The sequence below is a fragment of the Acomys minous genome (genome assembly GCF_964271855.1).
Source record: "Acomys minous genome assembly, chromosome: 2".
Taxonomy (NCBI): Eukaryota; Metazoa; Chordata; class Mammalia; order Rodentia; family Muridae; genus Acomys; species Acomys minous.
Window position 1 is genome coordinate 37,893,022 of NC_140484.1, and position 16,707 is coordinate 37,909,728.

General features: G+C 44.0%; 1 protein-coding gene across 5 annotated transcripts in view; it reads right to left on the reverse strand.

The window, feature by feature from the left end:
• Positions 1 to 249: 249 nt before the first annotated feature.
• CEMIP2 (cell migration inducing hyaluronidase 2) overlaps positions 250 to 16,707 on the reverse strand; it is an 86,315-nt gene continuing 69,857 nt past the window's right edge. For all 5 annotated transcript variants that reach the window (XM_084764374.1, XM_084764378.1, XM_084764375.1 and 2 more), the window contains 4 exons: positions 11,652 to 11,750; positions 6,361 to 6,515; positions 2,870 to 2,973; positions 250 to 2,464 (listed from right to left, as the gene is read on the reverse strand). In XM_084764374.1, coding sequence (XP_084620500.1) covers positions 2,268 to 2,464; positions 2,870 to 2,973; positions 6,361 to 6,515; positions 11,652 to 11,750 — 555 coding nt within the window. In that variant the 3' untranslated portion in view covers positions 250 to 2,267. The remainder of the gene's footprint in view (positions 2,465 to 2,869; positions 2,974 to 6,360; positions 6,516 to 11,651; positions 11,751 to 16,707) is intronic.

Consider the following 16,707-nt stretch of genomic DNA (forward strand, 5'->3'; position numbering starts at 1 on the left):
CCAGCTACACCCCAAAGCAAGTCACTCCAATCTGCCAGTAAGCCACTGGGGTTCAGACCTCTGAATTTTTTAAAGGTTCACACATGATTCTAAAATCCAGCCAAGGCTGGGCCCCTCTTCATGGTAAAACTTGTTCTCTGGCCCTTCAACGCAGTCTTCCAAAATCTGCTTTACTTCTGCCAATAACTTCTTTAAAGCTGGAATCAGATTTCAACAACCCCTGAGAGTCACAAACACAAATATACAAAATACATGCACACGTATTTTTATTTACTTAACTTAGGCACTGATTATTAGTACATAAATCAGAGAAAATGAGCGCCTTGACACTTGCATACCCTCTCCAAATATTAAAAACAAAAACAACAGAATTCTAAGAAATCACACATCAAATATATTTAAGTCACAACACACATCCCCACACACAATCAATTCAATCACCTTCAGGAACCATGACCCACTAAATACATTTAATAGGTAAGAAAGAAAACCAAACCAAACCAAACAAACAAACCAAAAAAAAAAAAAAAAAAAAAAAAAAAAAAAAAATCCAAAAAAAAAAAACCAACAAAAACAAAACAAAACAAAACAAAAAACACCAAATAACCAGATTTCGACTAAGACACATGCCCATCCTGTGATTAAGACATGTGTCCTGTGAGCACTTAGAGTTGGCATGTTTTGTCACAGCACTTTGAGGTAGCATGTTCTGTAAAGTCACACAAGTCACAGAGCTGTTCTAGAATGCCTCCTGGACACAAAGTACAAGCATCAGCCTCAGCCCTCCACAGGGAAGATGACGTTGTCAGTATCCATCGCCAAGGTTGGCCCGGATTTGCTTGGCCACTCAGCCTATAGCATTCCGATGCATCTTCCCTCTTGCCTGCAGAGCCAGCCTCCTTTGCCACGTGTCCCCACTGGCTGGAGAAAAAGGCCAACAGAAGGGGGCACTGGGCGTCATAGCATCCTTTCTTCTTGTCTTTGACAACTACATTCACTAAGAGAGACTCCTTCTTTTAAAGGCTACAAAGAAGTTCATGTTTGTGGTCTCCGTGAATCTGGCCTATAAGGGCATCTCCCTCCCGTTGGATTTATGGAGTAGCAAGCAGTAAGCTCTCTGGGATTTTCTGGTAGGACAATGAGCAGAGAAGCTTTAAAAAAAAAAAAATCACACACCAAAACAACATCAAAACACAGGCACAAGATCAAAACCAAGAACAGGTTTCCATTTGCAAGTTAATTTTTTTTTTTTTTGGACGGGGTGATTTCTGTCTTTCTTGCTTTGTTTTGTTTGTTTTGTTTAAGACAGGGTTTCTCTACATAGGTATGGCTGGCCTGAAACTCACTACGTAGACCAGGCTGGCCTCGAACTACCAGAGATCCACCTGCTTCTGATATGCTGGGGTTAAAGGTGTAACGCCACCACCACACCTGCCTTTGCAAGTTAAAATGACATGAGTTTACTTTGGAAAGTGGCTTGCTTCTTTTAAAGAAAAGTAATTCAGTCCAGCTCTGCATTTTAAATACAAATATACAGTCACGACAGGTTAAAGATTAAAGCTGTGAAAAGGTCCCACCAACTTTAGACCTGGGTGCAAGTAACAGTTTTTGCTTTGTTTTGTTTTGCTCAATGGTCACAGATCAAAAAAGATTTCAAAAGCCCTTTTGTCCCAATATGGTTCCCTCTTTAAAAGGTGAACCCTCAAAAGTAATCAATATACAAGTAAATAAAAAGAGCACATGTCCAGGCAAGAAGGGCATGTGCTGGGCCTGAGTTGCCACGTAAAACAACAGTATCCAGCATCACATAAAAACGCTTCCCAGGCTATCCAGACATGAGGCCCAGGCATCACTGAACAGGTCAGCCACTGGAGCTGGTTGTACGACTGAGCATTTAACTCCAAATATCCAAAATGCTACAGCAGCCAGGCCTCTAGGGAGCTCAAGGAGCTTTTGAAGGCCTCCCTGCACCCCACTATGCAAAAAGCAAAGCACCGCTGATGGGCTTATCAATGCAAAGAGCAAGAGTGCCGCTCTGGGAACTGAACAGCCTCATGAAGACAAAGTGTTCTTCACCATCTGTGCAATGCCAAGGTGCACGAGCTGGCACTCAAGCCACTGCGTTGAGTTCTTTCTCTCTCTCCCTTTTGTATCAAACAGGAAAATGGTTCCATCAGGTTAACAGTGTCGCCTTAAAATGCCATAAATTAAAATAAGTTAGTTCACATTTTTTTTCCTTTCCCAGCACTTAAATTACAGTCACGTCTCTACTGCACTTTCAAAGCCTGCTGTAACAGTTCCAGGTCTCTTCTGTGGACACTGCTGGCCCTGGAGCATCCATAGTCCTCCATGTGCAAAGGGAGGTACTGCTCGAGCACCCCGAGGCCCTGCTCAGGAGGACTGGTGAACAGCTTAGTCCATGATGGCTTAAAGTTTCCGCTGAATCCCAAAAATACAATATTTCCTATAAAAAGAGAGAGAGGGGGAGAAGTTGAAGTGTACAGCTAATAGTTCCAACAAGATAGTGAGAGAGGGGAGTCAGAGTTGAGCAACACAAAGACTGGTTTAGACAGATGATAGATAGATAGATAGATAGATAGATAGATAGATAGATAGATAGATAGATAGATAGATAGATAGATAGATAGATAGATCAGTACTTCCTCATCACCAGCAATGAACTCTTGCTACCCAAATGGCAAGCCACATCCCAACACACTTCCCCTGACACAGTCCTTTATGAAGAAATTGCTTGAATGATGCTCCCTCTGGGAAGAGCTCATGAGAGCACTCTAGCACACCAACACCACCATAAAAATACATTCACTGCAGCAGCACCAGAACGCCACAGGATGCTGCAAATACAAACCTTTGCTATAAAGATGTGCTGGTTTGGCCAAGCCCAGAAGTGCTAATGAATCCGAGATGTTCATCTGCTTCATTTCTCCTCTTGTGCTCAACAGAACAATTGACCTGGAGGGTCAAGGTTAGAAGATCAGAACCAGTGCCATTCAGCATGCACTTACTGAGGATCTTTGTGGACTAAGGACAGTCCTTACATAAAAGCAAATTTAGAAAGGAAAACAGGCCGAACATTTTTCACCCCTGCTGACACAAGTCCCAACTCCTTGATGTAAAGGGAACTCCTAACATTCTTAGAAGATTGGTATACCAGGGAAACCCAAAGGTGTGGAAAACAAGAGTCACGTGGGCATGAGGACAGGCTGGAACCCAGCCTTCGCGCATCGGTCTGTTCAGAGGAGGGGGTTCGGTTTCTCTCGGGTGCTTTATTACTCTATGTGTCATTACCTCTATTAGTAACACAAATTTAAAGGAAAAGATAAGAGCTGGAGCGCAGCTCAGCGGCTCAGTGTTGGCCTAGCACAGGGAAGCCCTGGACTCACTCTCCAGAGCTCCAAAAGAAATAAAAACAAACACAAGCCATTCTCCATGGTTTAAAAAAGTGTTGGTTTTTTTTAAAAAAAATATTCGTTTCTCTCTTTTTTTGTTGTTGTTTAATTGTCATCTTTAGGGCTGCTGAGAGCCCTTAGCAGGTCAGAGCAGTTGTTCCATCACAGGACCAGGGTTGGATTCCCAGTACCTACATGGCAGCTCACAATTACTTGGAACTCAGGTTCTAATGGATCTGATGCCCTCTTCTGGTCTCTGCAGGCACCAAGTACACACATACAAATAAAATAGTAAAATAAAATATTAAAAAAAAAAACCTCATCCTCAATGTACAGTAATTCAACACAATACTCAGAGATGTTTGTAGATTCCTGCTTTCTTCCTAGTATGGTTGCTATGGCTTCAAGGGTTATTTTGGTATCTGACCAACAAGCTCTTGGTATTGGTATAATTTCTTTCAAAAGAGCTTACCACTCTTGGAAGTGTACTGTAGCACCAGCTGCCAAGTACAACATGAGAGCAAGCTGTTTACTCTCACTTATGGAAAATGTGCTGCCTTTATGATTTAATTTAGTTAAGGGGCATCTTACAGTATTAATTTCCATTCAGAAAAGAATCCCTCCTTTGAACCCTGGCTGCAACTGCATTAGCAGTATAGATGTGGGATCTGACAAGTGCTTAAGAATGCAACTATGGTGCAGGCTCTTGGTTGTAGTCTTCCTTAAGCAGTGGAGACTGGACACAGAATTACTACAGAGGATGGGAAACAGCAGTGCTACAGATCTGAACTTCTTCATAGGATGGAATTATCAGGCCAGTCCAGAAAAGCCCTTAATACACACACCCAAAGCAGCCCACCAACAAGCTCTCAAGAAGTCAAGTCCTGTTGCACTGTAACTTCAGTTTCTTTGTGTGTAGGTTTTTGTTTTTTGTTTTTTGGTTTTTTTGGCCCTGACTGGCTGGAACATGGTGGTCCTCCTGTCTTTACCTCCTGAATGCTGAGATTATAAGCATATCCCACCAACCCTGGCCCCGGCCCTGTAACTTCTCAACATTGAATTAAAAGGCAGTGTATATGCATAGCGATGCTGGGGTCCAACGCATAAGCTTCTGCAAGCTAGACAGTAATATGACCACAGCCAGGCGGATAAGTAGCGTACTCCAAAAGTCTCTTCTTAGGCAGCTGCTTTTAAATCTTCAGTGTCTGGGGTACCTTGCAAACCTATGCTTTCTAATATTTATGGTGAGATTTATATCCTGGGTTGTTGGAGGAAAAGTGAGTATATTGGTTAAGACAAATCCTTAAAGAATCTCAGAAAGGAATCCTCTAAAATTTTATGCTGATGCGCAAGAGGGACCTACAGCCATTCCTCTTATCTGCTGGTTCTGCAGACATAAACTCAGTCACAGTCATAGGGGAGGGGAGTAAGAGGAAAATGGGAGGGAGGGAGGAATGGGAGGATGCAAGGGAGGGGATAACCATTGAGATGTAATATGAATAAATTAATAAAATAAAATAAAATAAAAAACAAAAAACAAATAAATTCAACAAGTCACCCATCAGAGCTATCTGGGGAAAAGCACCACCCATATGGCTCAGTGGATAAAGGTGCATGCCATGCAAGTCTAAAAGCCTGGGTTCGATTCCTAGAACCCACATGGTGGAAAGAGAACAATCCTGCAAGATATTCTCTGGTCTCTATGTGTGTACCTTGGCATGCATGGACCCATATTCCCATTATATACAAAGTAAACATAATGAAAAATGGGGGGGGGGGGAGGGGGAGAAGGTTTCCTGCCCATGTTTTGGATACAAACAGACTTCTTCCCTCATCACCATTCCCTAAACAAAACAATGTAACAAGTATCTGAATGGCACTTACATGGATCTTGCCATTATATAGATGACTTAGACTGTACAGAAAGACTATGAAGCTTAAATACAAATATTACACCATCTTAAACAAGGGATATGGCGTCCGCAGACTTGGGTATCTGTAGGGGGAGGGGGAGTGCAAACCAAGCCTATGTGGATACTGGGCAGTGACCCCTCCACACACACTATATCCCCCCCAAAACACATAAACAAATATTATGAACACATGCACGCAGAGGTTGCACCAAAATAATCCAAAGACTTGATGAGACTTATTGGGGTGGGGGGTAGTGCTGCAGGCCACATACAGCATCAGATCAATGGGAATCCAGGTGAGTCTTGCTTCATAGAAAGCTTACGCTCTTTTCATTAACAGCTGTACTTAACATCCACCAGAGAGCAGCAAGGATCTGGAATTCATCTCCCTGTCCTCACACATAATCTGGTCAACCCAGAAAGACAGCAACAAAAACCAGGTCCTGCTCTTAAAAGAGAGCGAGGACATACAACCACTTAAAAATCAGGTTACTCTGTTCCAGATCCTAGGTGATCCAGAAGATGACACCCTGAATCCTCGGCACTGTACAGTGCTTCGTGAGGGTCCATCAGTGAGACCAAAGATCACTGAAGAAACTGCCAGAAAAATTACATCAAAACGTGGTGGCGCGTGCCTTCAATCCCAGCACTTGGGAGGCAGACGGAGGTGGATCACTGTGAGTTCGAGGCCAGCCTGGTCTACAAAGCGAGTCTAGGACAGCCAGGGCTACACAGAGAAACCCTGTCTCAAAAAAATCAAAACCAAACAAAACCAAACTCTAACCCTTCTGAGCTGGCTAGGTGGGAAGTAGGTAACTTAATTCTTAAAAGCAGCACTGGTAATCTCCAAGCAATGAGGTTTTCTCTTCTCAGGAGCATTCTTATCAGCTGGAAATTCTAGCATCCAAGCTCCGCCAGCCTGAGGTATGAAAGAATACCTCACGGAGCCTGGAATGCTCACAGAGAAAACAGAGTAATAGGCACATGCCATGGTGGTGGAGTCACATCTTAAGGTGGGCAAGGCAAGCTTGACCTACCTTGGAGGGATGCTAGCCTTTAAATACTCTTCCATGTGACTGACATCTGCAGAAAGGAACGTCTGTTTGTCCGTCAACCGGAAGGGAACACTGCAGGCATCCACAACGAGGAGAAGGGCCCCTGCACTCCGGAAGGTGAAGTCGGTACCATTGACCTGAGAATACAAAAATATCTTACGTTGTCATCTCCATTCCAGAAACACTCCTGGGAGGGCTGAATTTTCGTCCTTCTAAACCCAGGATTCAAATTTTATCATGTTTTACTGCCTCCCTGAAATGTCCAAAATGGTACCTTTTGTCCTCTAGATTTCAGCTACTACAACTGTCGACCATAACCGCATGTAGAGTCCTATAATTGAAAGGTTTCTGGGTGCACAAATAACAAAACTCCATTCAAAAGTAAAACATGTAATGCATCTAGGGTATTTCTGGCTGGGCTCAGCCATGCTGCACCATGTGACCTGACTAGAGCCTTGGTTCTGAACACACATGTGTACTCGTACACTGCACACGCTCTCACCCATAGTTTCCTCAAATGCTACTTCAAACACTCAGCTGAGTCAAGGATGCTCTATGCTACTATCTAAGGTATAATAAATGCTCAAAGTTCTCTGCTCAGATAGAAGAAGAATGGTTGACTCAAAGAAACGAAAAACCTTTACTATTTTCCTACCATCAATCCTCTGCATGTAAGTACCGACTTGGTATATCTTTGGGATGTATTGTGTTAGAATGCTTGATTTTTTTTAAAATTTGGACTTTATTTTTACTTCGTTATAATTTATTCAAATTACATCCTGATTGTTATCCCCTCACTTGTATCTTCCCATTCCCACCCTCCCTCCTTCTTCAGCCCTAGTCCCCTCCCCTAGACCTCTGACAGAAGGAGACCTCGTCCCCCACAAGTCTCAACCTCATAGCTTGCTTCCCCTTCCTCTGTGTTCCTCTGGGCCTCCCCACCACAAGGAAATGATCAAATCAGGGCCACCAGGGTTCATGTCAGAGGCAGTCTCTGCTCCCCTTCAACAGTGCAGAATGCGCTGCCCATTGGCTAGGGATGAGCAGGGCGTCTATGTTTACTGCATGCATCGTCCTTGGTTGGTGCAGCAGTTTGTGCAGGCCCACCGTCCCCGTCCCCAAATTTAAGATGCTGACCTATAATTCATTTTTTTTATTAGCAAATAAATTTTGACCTGGTATTAGGACAGAATTCCCAATAATTTCTAAAATGTCACTAAAAATCCTTTTGCCATTTTATACTATGTATTTATGTGAAGTTGAATTCTCAGCATTGATGATTATAATGTCAAAATACGGGTAAACGCCAAAAACCACTGAAGATTTTCTGTGTTTTAAAGTATCAGAGACGCAGCCAAATTTTAATTCTTTTATGTGAAAATGAGCTAACACATCCATCTTACTATTCAAATTCACTTTAATCTTTAACAATACTTAGTAAAATTACATGCAAACCAAAGAATTGCTTTGAAATACATTTCTTTATAGTTTGTCAGGAGCAAGTGTTTGGTTTGTGTAGGTATTATATATACTTATATGCCCAAGATTTTTTTTTAATTCCTCTACAAAAAGGAGGGTATGAATGGAAAAAGGTTAAGAACCTGGATAAAGTCTACCCTCAGTGATCCTTGCTAGCCAGGTAGTATACTCTAAGCAAGACAGGGTAGCCCCACTCAGCTGCGAGGGGGACTCTAAGTGTTCAGATCTCAGCCATGAGATCTTGTGACATCACTAAGGTCAGGGGCCTGGAAGTGTGAGCCCAGGTGCTGGCGTGCATCACACACAACACATAACCTGTGGAAGCCCCCATCAGCATCTGGTCCAGAACACCAAATCCACTGAGTGCATTCTTTCTCCTCTAAATACAGCTCTCTTCTCAAATCAAAATGGCAACATGGGACTTTTAGTAACACCTAAGCTACTGAGGCAAAACAGAATGGCAGGGGACAGAGGAACCTTGGAAAGAGAAAGACACCTCCCACCCTTCCTACCCCACCCCCCCAAACCCCCCCCCCATCTCTGCACTGGAATCTGGCTGAGTCAAGACACTGCAAAAACAATTGACAAATCAAAATTTCTCACTAAGATAGCATTATCTTCCTTAAAGATATCTTAAAGAAGTTAAAGAAAACAAGTCACAGTTACTTAGGGTCACAGTGTTATGTGACCTTGAATTTTGCCATGTCAGCACCCTACCAAACCTAACCACTCAAAATGTACCTCATGATACCTCCTTACAGGTTCATTTGCAAAAAGAATTAAAAATGCCAACTTGTATGTTTCCTTCTGCTTTTATGTTTAATCTTTGAACACTGCCACAAATGATATTTTTGGAGCAAAGTTAGAAAGTTGTAAGAAATCCATAAAACTGAAAAAAAAAATCCCATTGCAGATGCCGAAGCACAACCCTCCTGAGAAAGTTACAACGTCTCGGGCTGTGTCCTCTCCTTTTCAGTTTGTTCTCTCCACCCTCCTCCCTCCTCCCCCCTCCCTCGCTTTCCTGCGCTCACTCTTACCTCTAAGACACAGATTCTCCCCTACCACTATACGCTGCTTTGAACAAGCACGGCTCCAATAGCATCATATATCTGGATGCTTGGCCCACAGTTGGCAGAGTTCTTTGGTAAGGATTAGGAGATGGCCTTGTTGGAGGAGGTCTGTCACTTGGGGGTGGGCTTGAGGTTTTAAAAGCCTATGCCATTACCAATGAACTTTTCCTTTTGGTTGTTGTCTAAAGACGTGTCCCCTCAGCTGGCACTCCAGCGCCATGGCTGCCTGTCTGCTACCATGCCATGTTCCCTGCCATGATGGTCATGGACTCCAACCCTTTTAAACTGTGGGCTCCAATAAACTCTTCTCTAAGTTGCTTTGGCCATGGTATTTCTTCACAGCACCAGAAAGGTAACTAATTTACAAATCCATTAATTTTGGCTCCTGTCCTGAAATTCTTTTCTACAGGAGCCAAGGATCCAGCTTTGCTGAGAGAAGCCTGTGAGACCTCTGGTGGCAATGTTGACCTTCCTCTCCTTTCCACTGACGGGATCATATTGTTTCACAAAAACTTTCCCTAAGTCACGATCTGTGATCTTGTTAAGAAAGAGGAATGCCAAGCGGGGGCAGGAAGGCACATGCTTGCAATCTCAGCACTCAGGGTACTGAGGCAGAAGGATCGAAGGCCAGCCTGAGCTACTAATGAAAACCTTGACCCAAAAAACAAACAAACAAAAAAAGATAATGTAATAAACTTAATGAAGAAATCCAGAATTACCAAATATTCATTTCTCAGTGGAAGAAGACAGGACCAAACAAAAATGTCTACATACTAACCACAGACTGCTTCTGTCTATTAAATCATACCACATTGACAGCCAACAAGGGCTCGGCCAACTGGCCTCACTCTGCCTGTCTATCCTGAGATGTTATTTCTAACCCATGGAATATTATTTATAACTTTACTCAGGAGCTAAGTTTGAGTTCATAAGAACTCAAAATGACTTGTTTAGCTATGTTTAAATTGATCTAACTTAGGAAATAGCTCAGCAAATTCCTGAGGTAATTACATTTTATCTGTATGTGTTGGGGCAGGCGTAGGGGCTTGTTGGAAGTCAGAGAACAACTTACAGGAGTCAGTTTCCTCCTTTTACTATGTGGGTCCCAGGGATTGAACTCTGGTAGTTAGATTTGGTGGCAAGCACCTTTAGTCACTGAGCCATCTTATCTACCCATTAAAGTGAATTTTTCATGTGAAAGAAATTAGACATGATCCACTATTTATAAATTTCAGTATATTTACACTTCATGAGATAGGAAAATCTATAATGATTTTCAGTAATTCAAACTGTGCTTTAAAAAAGCAGGGTCCTCCCTACACACACACACACACACACACACACACAGAGAGAGAGAGAGAGAGAGAGAGAGAGAGAGAGAGAGAGAGAGAGAGATCCCAAAACACTTGTCAATGAAAGGAGAGAGAAAGAAGCTTTCAAAAGGGACTAACACAGTGCCAAGGCCTCAGAAGTAGGTTGTGACGTGAAAGTTATGGAGATAAATATGCCAACAGAAGTTGGTAAGGAACACTGGAAATCAAAGCTAGGTTGTGGTTGACAGCAGCCCATTATGAATACACTTCATATAACCAGATATCAAACCGGGTAAGGTAGGAACTTTCACATTACATATATCTTATTAGCTTAAAAAAGTGGAGTGAGTGTAAATCTAATTTTGTTCACACTCATATAGACTTGTGATTATATTACTCATTGCCGTCACAAACTGAACTCCTACAGAGAACCCAGGAGACTGTCAGATGGCTGGCTGGCTGGGCACCCATTAGCAAAGAGTTGCTTACACAGAGGCCCCAGACCAGCCTGACTATGGACAGACCCCCACCTGAGTCCTAGTTCCTTGCTGCTAACTAGGCTATAAGCCCAAGCTCTACTGTGGATCCTGTAACTCACATCTGTACTTCCGTTGACACCCTCAGAAAAGACAATGCTCTGTGCTTACACTTTCTTTACTACATTCTTAAAAGAAGCAGATAACCATCAAAGAAAAGGCCAAAGGAATTTAGAAGCCATCAATCCTCATTTCTTAAAACAGCCTGGGAGTTTTTTTAATTCCCAAAATAAGATTAAATATGGTTTTCTCCATATTTAGTGAAATGTGAGAATTATTCTCTAAGTAAAGATGCCTTTCCTGTGAATGGTGAATGAAAAATAATGTAAACAAAGATTTTAACATTAGCTTAAGAGTAAACAACCCACTTGAAAAACCATATCTCTAAAACACAACCGTTTAAGAGGCATTTATACCTCAGCTGCATTCCTGCCACCAGCAAATCAAATGGGATGACGAACCCATGTCTGGTCCCAGAAATAATATATGTCACTAGGATTAAAGATGAAAGCTATAAGCTATAGCAGTTCACAGGCATGGGGTAGCCAAAAAGCCAAGAAGTGATGTTATGGTTCCATAGCTGTACTCCCACAAGTTCGTATCTTGAGATTCTAATCCCCACTAGGCACTAGGAGGTGGACTGAGCCTTTGCAGGATGAGGGGGAGGCCCTTGTAAGCTACACTCAAGAGAAGTCGGGACAGAGCAGAGGTGCAATCTATGAGCCAGCAAGCTAGCCCTCCCTAGACATTATTTCTACTACTGCCTTGATCTCGGATTTCCCAGCTCTAAAACTGTGAGCAGTTAAGTTTTGTTGCTTCTAAATTACCGAGTCTGTGGCATTTTGTTACAGCAACCCCCAAAAGACCATACTTACGGAAATAACAGATGGCTCTCCACGCTGAGTTTCTGCTTTACCGGGTGACTGGAATCGTACAGGGAGGTAGCTCTTGTGAGGGTCACTGCTGAACACCGTCTAGACAAGAAGACACCACTGCATCTTTAAAGGCAGCTGAACCCATGTGCCACAGGTCCCTCAAAACATTTCTTTATCTGAACTTTTTACACCCACTTCATGAGCTGGAATTCTTTCTCATGCATGGAATACAAGGGGTATATGCCTCTTGGTTTCTGGGGAGTTGGGGGAAAGTGCTCTTAACAGCTGAGGCATCTCTTCAGCCCTGGGACACATCTTTTTAAAAGATCTTTTTTAGAACAATCATCATAAACTGGGGCTCACCAATCTAGGGCCAAGGGATGCCTATACTATACTACACTACACTATACTATACTATACTATATTACACTACACTACACTATACTATACTACACTATACTACACTATATTATACTATACTATACTATACTATACTATACTATACTACACTACACTATACTATACTACACTATACTACACTATACTACACTACACTATACTATACTATACTATATTACACTACACTATACTATACTATATTACACTACACTATACTATACTACACTACACTATACTATACTATATTACACTATACTACACTACACTACACTATACTACACTATACTATACTACACTATATTATATTATATTATACTGTTGACCAACTTCTAGTGTCCTGAAGATGGCCAGGCCTCAGCCCCTCTCAGGAGTGTCTTCAAAGTGCTTCACAAATAGATCAGTCGCTACAGGCAGGGCCCCATTTCCCTCTGCTCTATCCCCTCCGGCAGTCAGGGTAGTCCTCTACTTCCCAGGTACTTCCGGTTCTTTGCTGCCTCTCTGCTTTCTCTGATGCTCCCCTCCCCCTCCTCCCCTCCAATTTACTTTTGGTCCCTAAAGTCCACCTCGCTGACCAGTGTGTCTCATTCACAATTCCCAGGCAGATGAGCAACAATTTCACACAGGAATAATCATCACTACACAAGCAACATTTGGAAGTTGGATATTTCTTTTGAGTCTTTGTTTGGGATGGAGTTTTGTGAATTTTTCTAATTACTTCTAAGACACATGTGTTTGCCTCTGAGATATAATACTTTTCTCAAATTTCCAAGTAAACACGATGCTCCCAAACACTTCAAATGCTCTACAGCTGCACAGCAGTTTCTTTCTTTGCTGTTTCTTTCTTCCTGTTTTCCTTAAGAGATGAGTTTTATCTACTGTAAAGCAGACTGGCCTCAAACTTAAGATCCTCTTGCCTCTAGCCTCAAGTATGTAGGATTACAGGCATATATCACCACACCTGGCATCCATAATATTTTAAATGAATTCTTCTAGATGTGTATGGAATAGTAACTAAGAAAGCTAAAGGTAGGAGAGGAAGCTGTTTGGTTTAAAAAAAACAAAAGCCCAGGACACCAGGCATAAGCAAGTCATTTTGAAAAGTTAGTTATCAAGTTCATTCAGTAATAAAGGGCACTCTGAACCCTTGGCTAGAATTCAGTTTCCCACCCCCAATATTCCCTAAAAGCGAAAATATTACATGGGGCTGGGACACAGTGCATATTATGATAAGAGTATGTATATATAGCATATTCAAGGCCCTACATCCAAAGCATGGAAAAGAAAAAAACTTTTTTTTTACATGAGCCAGGTAATTTATCTACACGCATATACCCACAGGCAAGCACCCTTCATGCACACAGGGTTTGTTGTTTGTTGTCTGGCTTCAGGGAGAGCAAAGATCATTAATAAATATGAGAGAGGGAGGTGGTGACGGTGAATTGACATCAAAATCCTGCCAGCTGCATGTGGTGGCTGAGGCAGGAGGACCTCAGTTTCAAAGCCAGCTTGAATTATGGAGACCCAGGCTCAAAACAAAAGAGCAAGGAAAAGGGATAAAGAGTGAATAATTGAGGAGAAGGCAGTTCAGAGTGGATGATGGAGGACAAGGGAAGGGGTACAGAGTGGATGATGGGGACAAGGGAAGGGGGTACAGAGTGGATGATGGGGACAAGGGAAGGGGTACAGAGTGGATGATGGGGACAAGGGAAGGGGGTACAGAGTGGATGATGGGGACAAGGGAAGGGGGTACAGAGTGGATGATGGGGACAAGGGAAGGGGGTTCAGAGTGGATGATGGGGACAAGGGAAGGGGGTTCAGAGTGGATGATGGGGACAAGGGAATGGGGTTCAGAGTGGATGACGGGGACAAGGGAAGGGGGTTCAGAGTGGATGATGGGGACAAGGGAAGGGGGTTCAGAGTGGATGATGGAGGACAAGGGAAGGGGTACAGAGTGGATGATGGGGACAAGGGAAGGGGGTACAGAGTGGATGATGGGGACAAGGGAAGGGGGTACAGAGTGGATGATGGGGACAAGGGAAGGGGGTTCAGAGTGGATGATGGGGGACAAGGGAAGGGGGTTCAGAGTGGATGATGGGGACAAGGGAAGGGGGTTCAGAGTGGATGATGGGGGACAAGGAAAGGGGTACAGAGTGGATGATGGGGGACAAGGGAAGGGGGTACAGAGTGGATGATGGGGACAAGGGAAGGGGGTTCAGAGTGGATGATGGGGGACAAGGGAAGGGGGTTCAGAGTGGATGATGGGGACAAGGGAAGGGGGTTCAGAGTGGATGATGGGGGACAAGGAAAGGGGTACAGAGTGGATGATGGGGGACAAGGGAAGGGGGTTCAGAGTGGATGATGGGGGACAAGGGAAGGGGGTACAGAGTGGATGACGGGGACAAGGGAAGGGGGTTCAGAGTGGATGATGGGGGACAAGGGAAGGGGTACAGAGTGGATGATGGGGACAAGGGAAGGGGGTTCAGAGTGGATGATGGGGGACAAGGAAAGGGGGTTCAGAGTGGATGATGGGGGACAAGGGAAGGGGGTTCAGAGTGGATGATGGGGGACAAGGGAAGGGGGTTCAGAGTGGATGATGGGGGACAAGGGAAGGAGGTACAGAGTGGATGATGGGGGACAAGGGAAGGGGGTTCAGAGTGGATGATGGGGGACAAGGAAAGGGGTACAGAGTGGATGATGGGGGACAAGGGAAGGGGGTTCAGAGTGGATGATGGGGACAAGGGAGGGGGGTTCAGAGTGGATGATGGGGGACAAGGGAAGGGGGTTCAGAGTGGATGATGGGGGACAAGGGAAGGGGTACAGAGTGGATGATGGGGGACAAGGGAGGGGGGTTCAGAGTGGATGGTGGGGGACAAGGGAAGGGGTACAGAGTGGATGATGGGGGACAAGGGAAGGGGGTTCAGAGTGGATGATGGGGGACAAGGGAAGGGGGTTCAGAGTGGATGATGGGGGACAAGGGAAGGGGTACAGAGTGGATGATGGGGGACAAGGGAGGGGGGTTCAGAGTGGATGATGGGGGACAAGGAAAGGGGTACAGAGTGGATGATGGGGGACAAGGGAAGGGGTACAGAGTGGATGATGGGGGACAAGGGAAGGGGGTTCAGAGTAGATGATGGGGGACAAGGGAAGGAGGTACAGAATGGATGATGGGGGACAAGGGAAGGGGGTACAGAATGGATGATGGGGGACAAGGGAAGGGGGTTCAGAGTGGATGATGGGGGACAAGGGAAGGGGGTTCAGAGTGAATGATGGGGAACAAGGGAAGGGGGTACAGAGTGGATGATGGGGGACAAAGGAAGAGGGTTCAGAGTGGATGATGGGGGACAAGGGAATGGGGTTCAGAGTGGATGATGGGGGACAAGGGAAGGGGGTTCAGAGTGGATGATGGGGACAAGGGAAGGGGGTTCAGAGTAGATGATGGGGGACAAGGGAAGGGGGTACAGAGTGGATGATGGGCGACAAAGGAAGAGGGTTCACAGTGGATGATGGAGGGGACAAGGAAGAGGGTTCACAGTGGATGATGGCTGGCAAGTTAAGGGGGTACAGAAGGGATGGTGGAGGAGGAGACAACACTAGTTCTCACTCATATGCAGAACCTGAATTTAAATATAAATGCATGAGTGATGGGAGAGCAGAGGGGACTACCTAGGGAAAGGAAAAATATGATACATATAGATGAACATGCCATAAAATAAATCACTGTTTTCATTGATCACAAGAATTAATGAAAACATGGACATGACAGAGAAAACAAAGTTCGTTATGAGAAGCATATAACTGTCACCCTCTTCCTGGTGAGAAACTTGGATTTACGCAGTGGAAGAGGAAATCTGGTCTTCTCAAATCACTTACACAAAGATCTATGCATTTATGCATTTTCTTCATTGACAGCCAGAATGATTTTTCTTCTGTCTCTCCCTCCCCCCTTGTCTGTCTCCCTCTCTCTCTCTGTCTCTCTCTCTGTCTCTCTCTCTCTCTCTCTCTCTCTCTCTCTCTCTTTTTCTGTGTGTGTGTGTGTGTGTGCACGCACATGTGTACACTCTTTAAAAGCTTGTGCTCTTTTAGACTGCTCACTAGATATGGGCAGCATCAGCACCACTCCAGGCTAGGGGAGGTTGCTGGACACAGGCTGGAGCGCAAACTGGGGAGCACTGCAGTAGAGCAGGATTTCCCAGTAACAGACATGGTCCCAGGGGATGCTGGCCCAAGAACTCAGTGTCAATCATCTTTTCTTTCACCTATATCTGTCTCTTGAAGACTAAGCATGTCATGTAGTTATTGGTTCTATATTTCTTTTTCACTTCGGAGCCAGTCTGACTTTTTGGAACCCCACCTGAATGCAATTCTAGCAATTTACTTCCACTGCCTTTTGGTTTTTTTTTGTTTTTTTGTTTTTTGTTTTGATTTTTTCAGGCTAACTGGAATATACTCTAAGCAAGAGCATATCAAGGGAAACACTTTTACTTCCAACCAAAGTCAGTCCGAATTTTCAATTACAAGAAGATATAATAGCATATGCTTCAAAATAGTGACCTTACACCTTAAAAAGGAAAGTACATTTTGACACAAGCTGGAATCTCACACTACTTATAAATAAAACAAAGAATTACGGGGCATGGCGGCACATGCCTATAGTCCC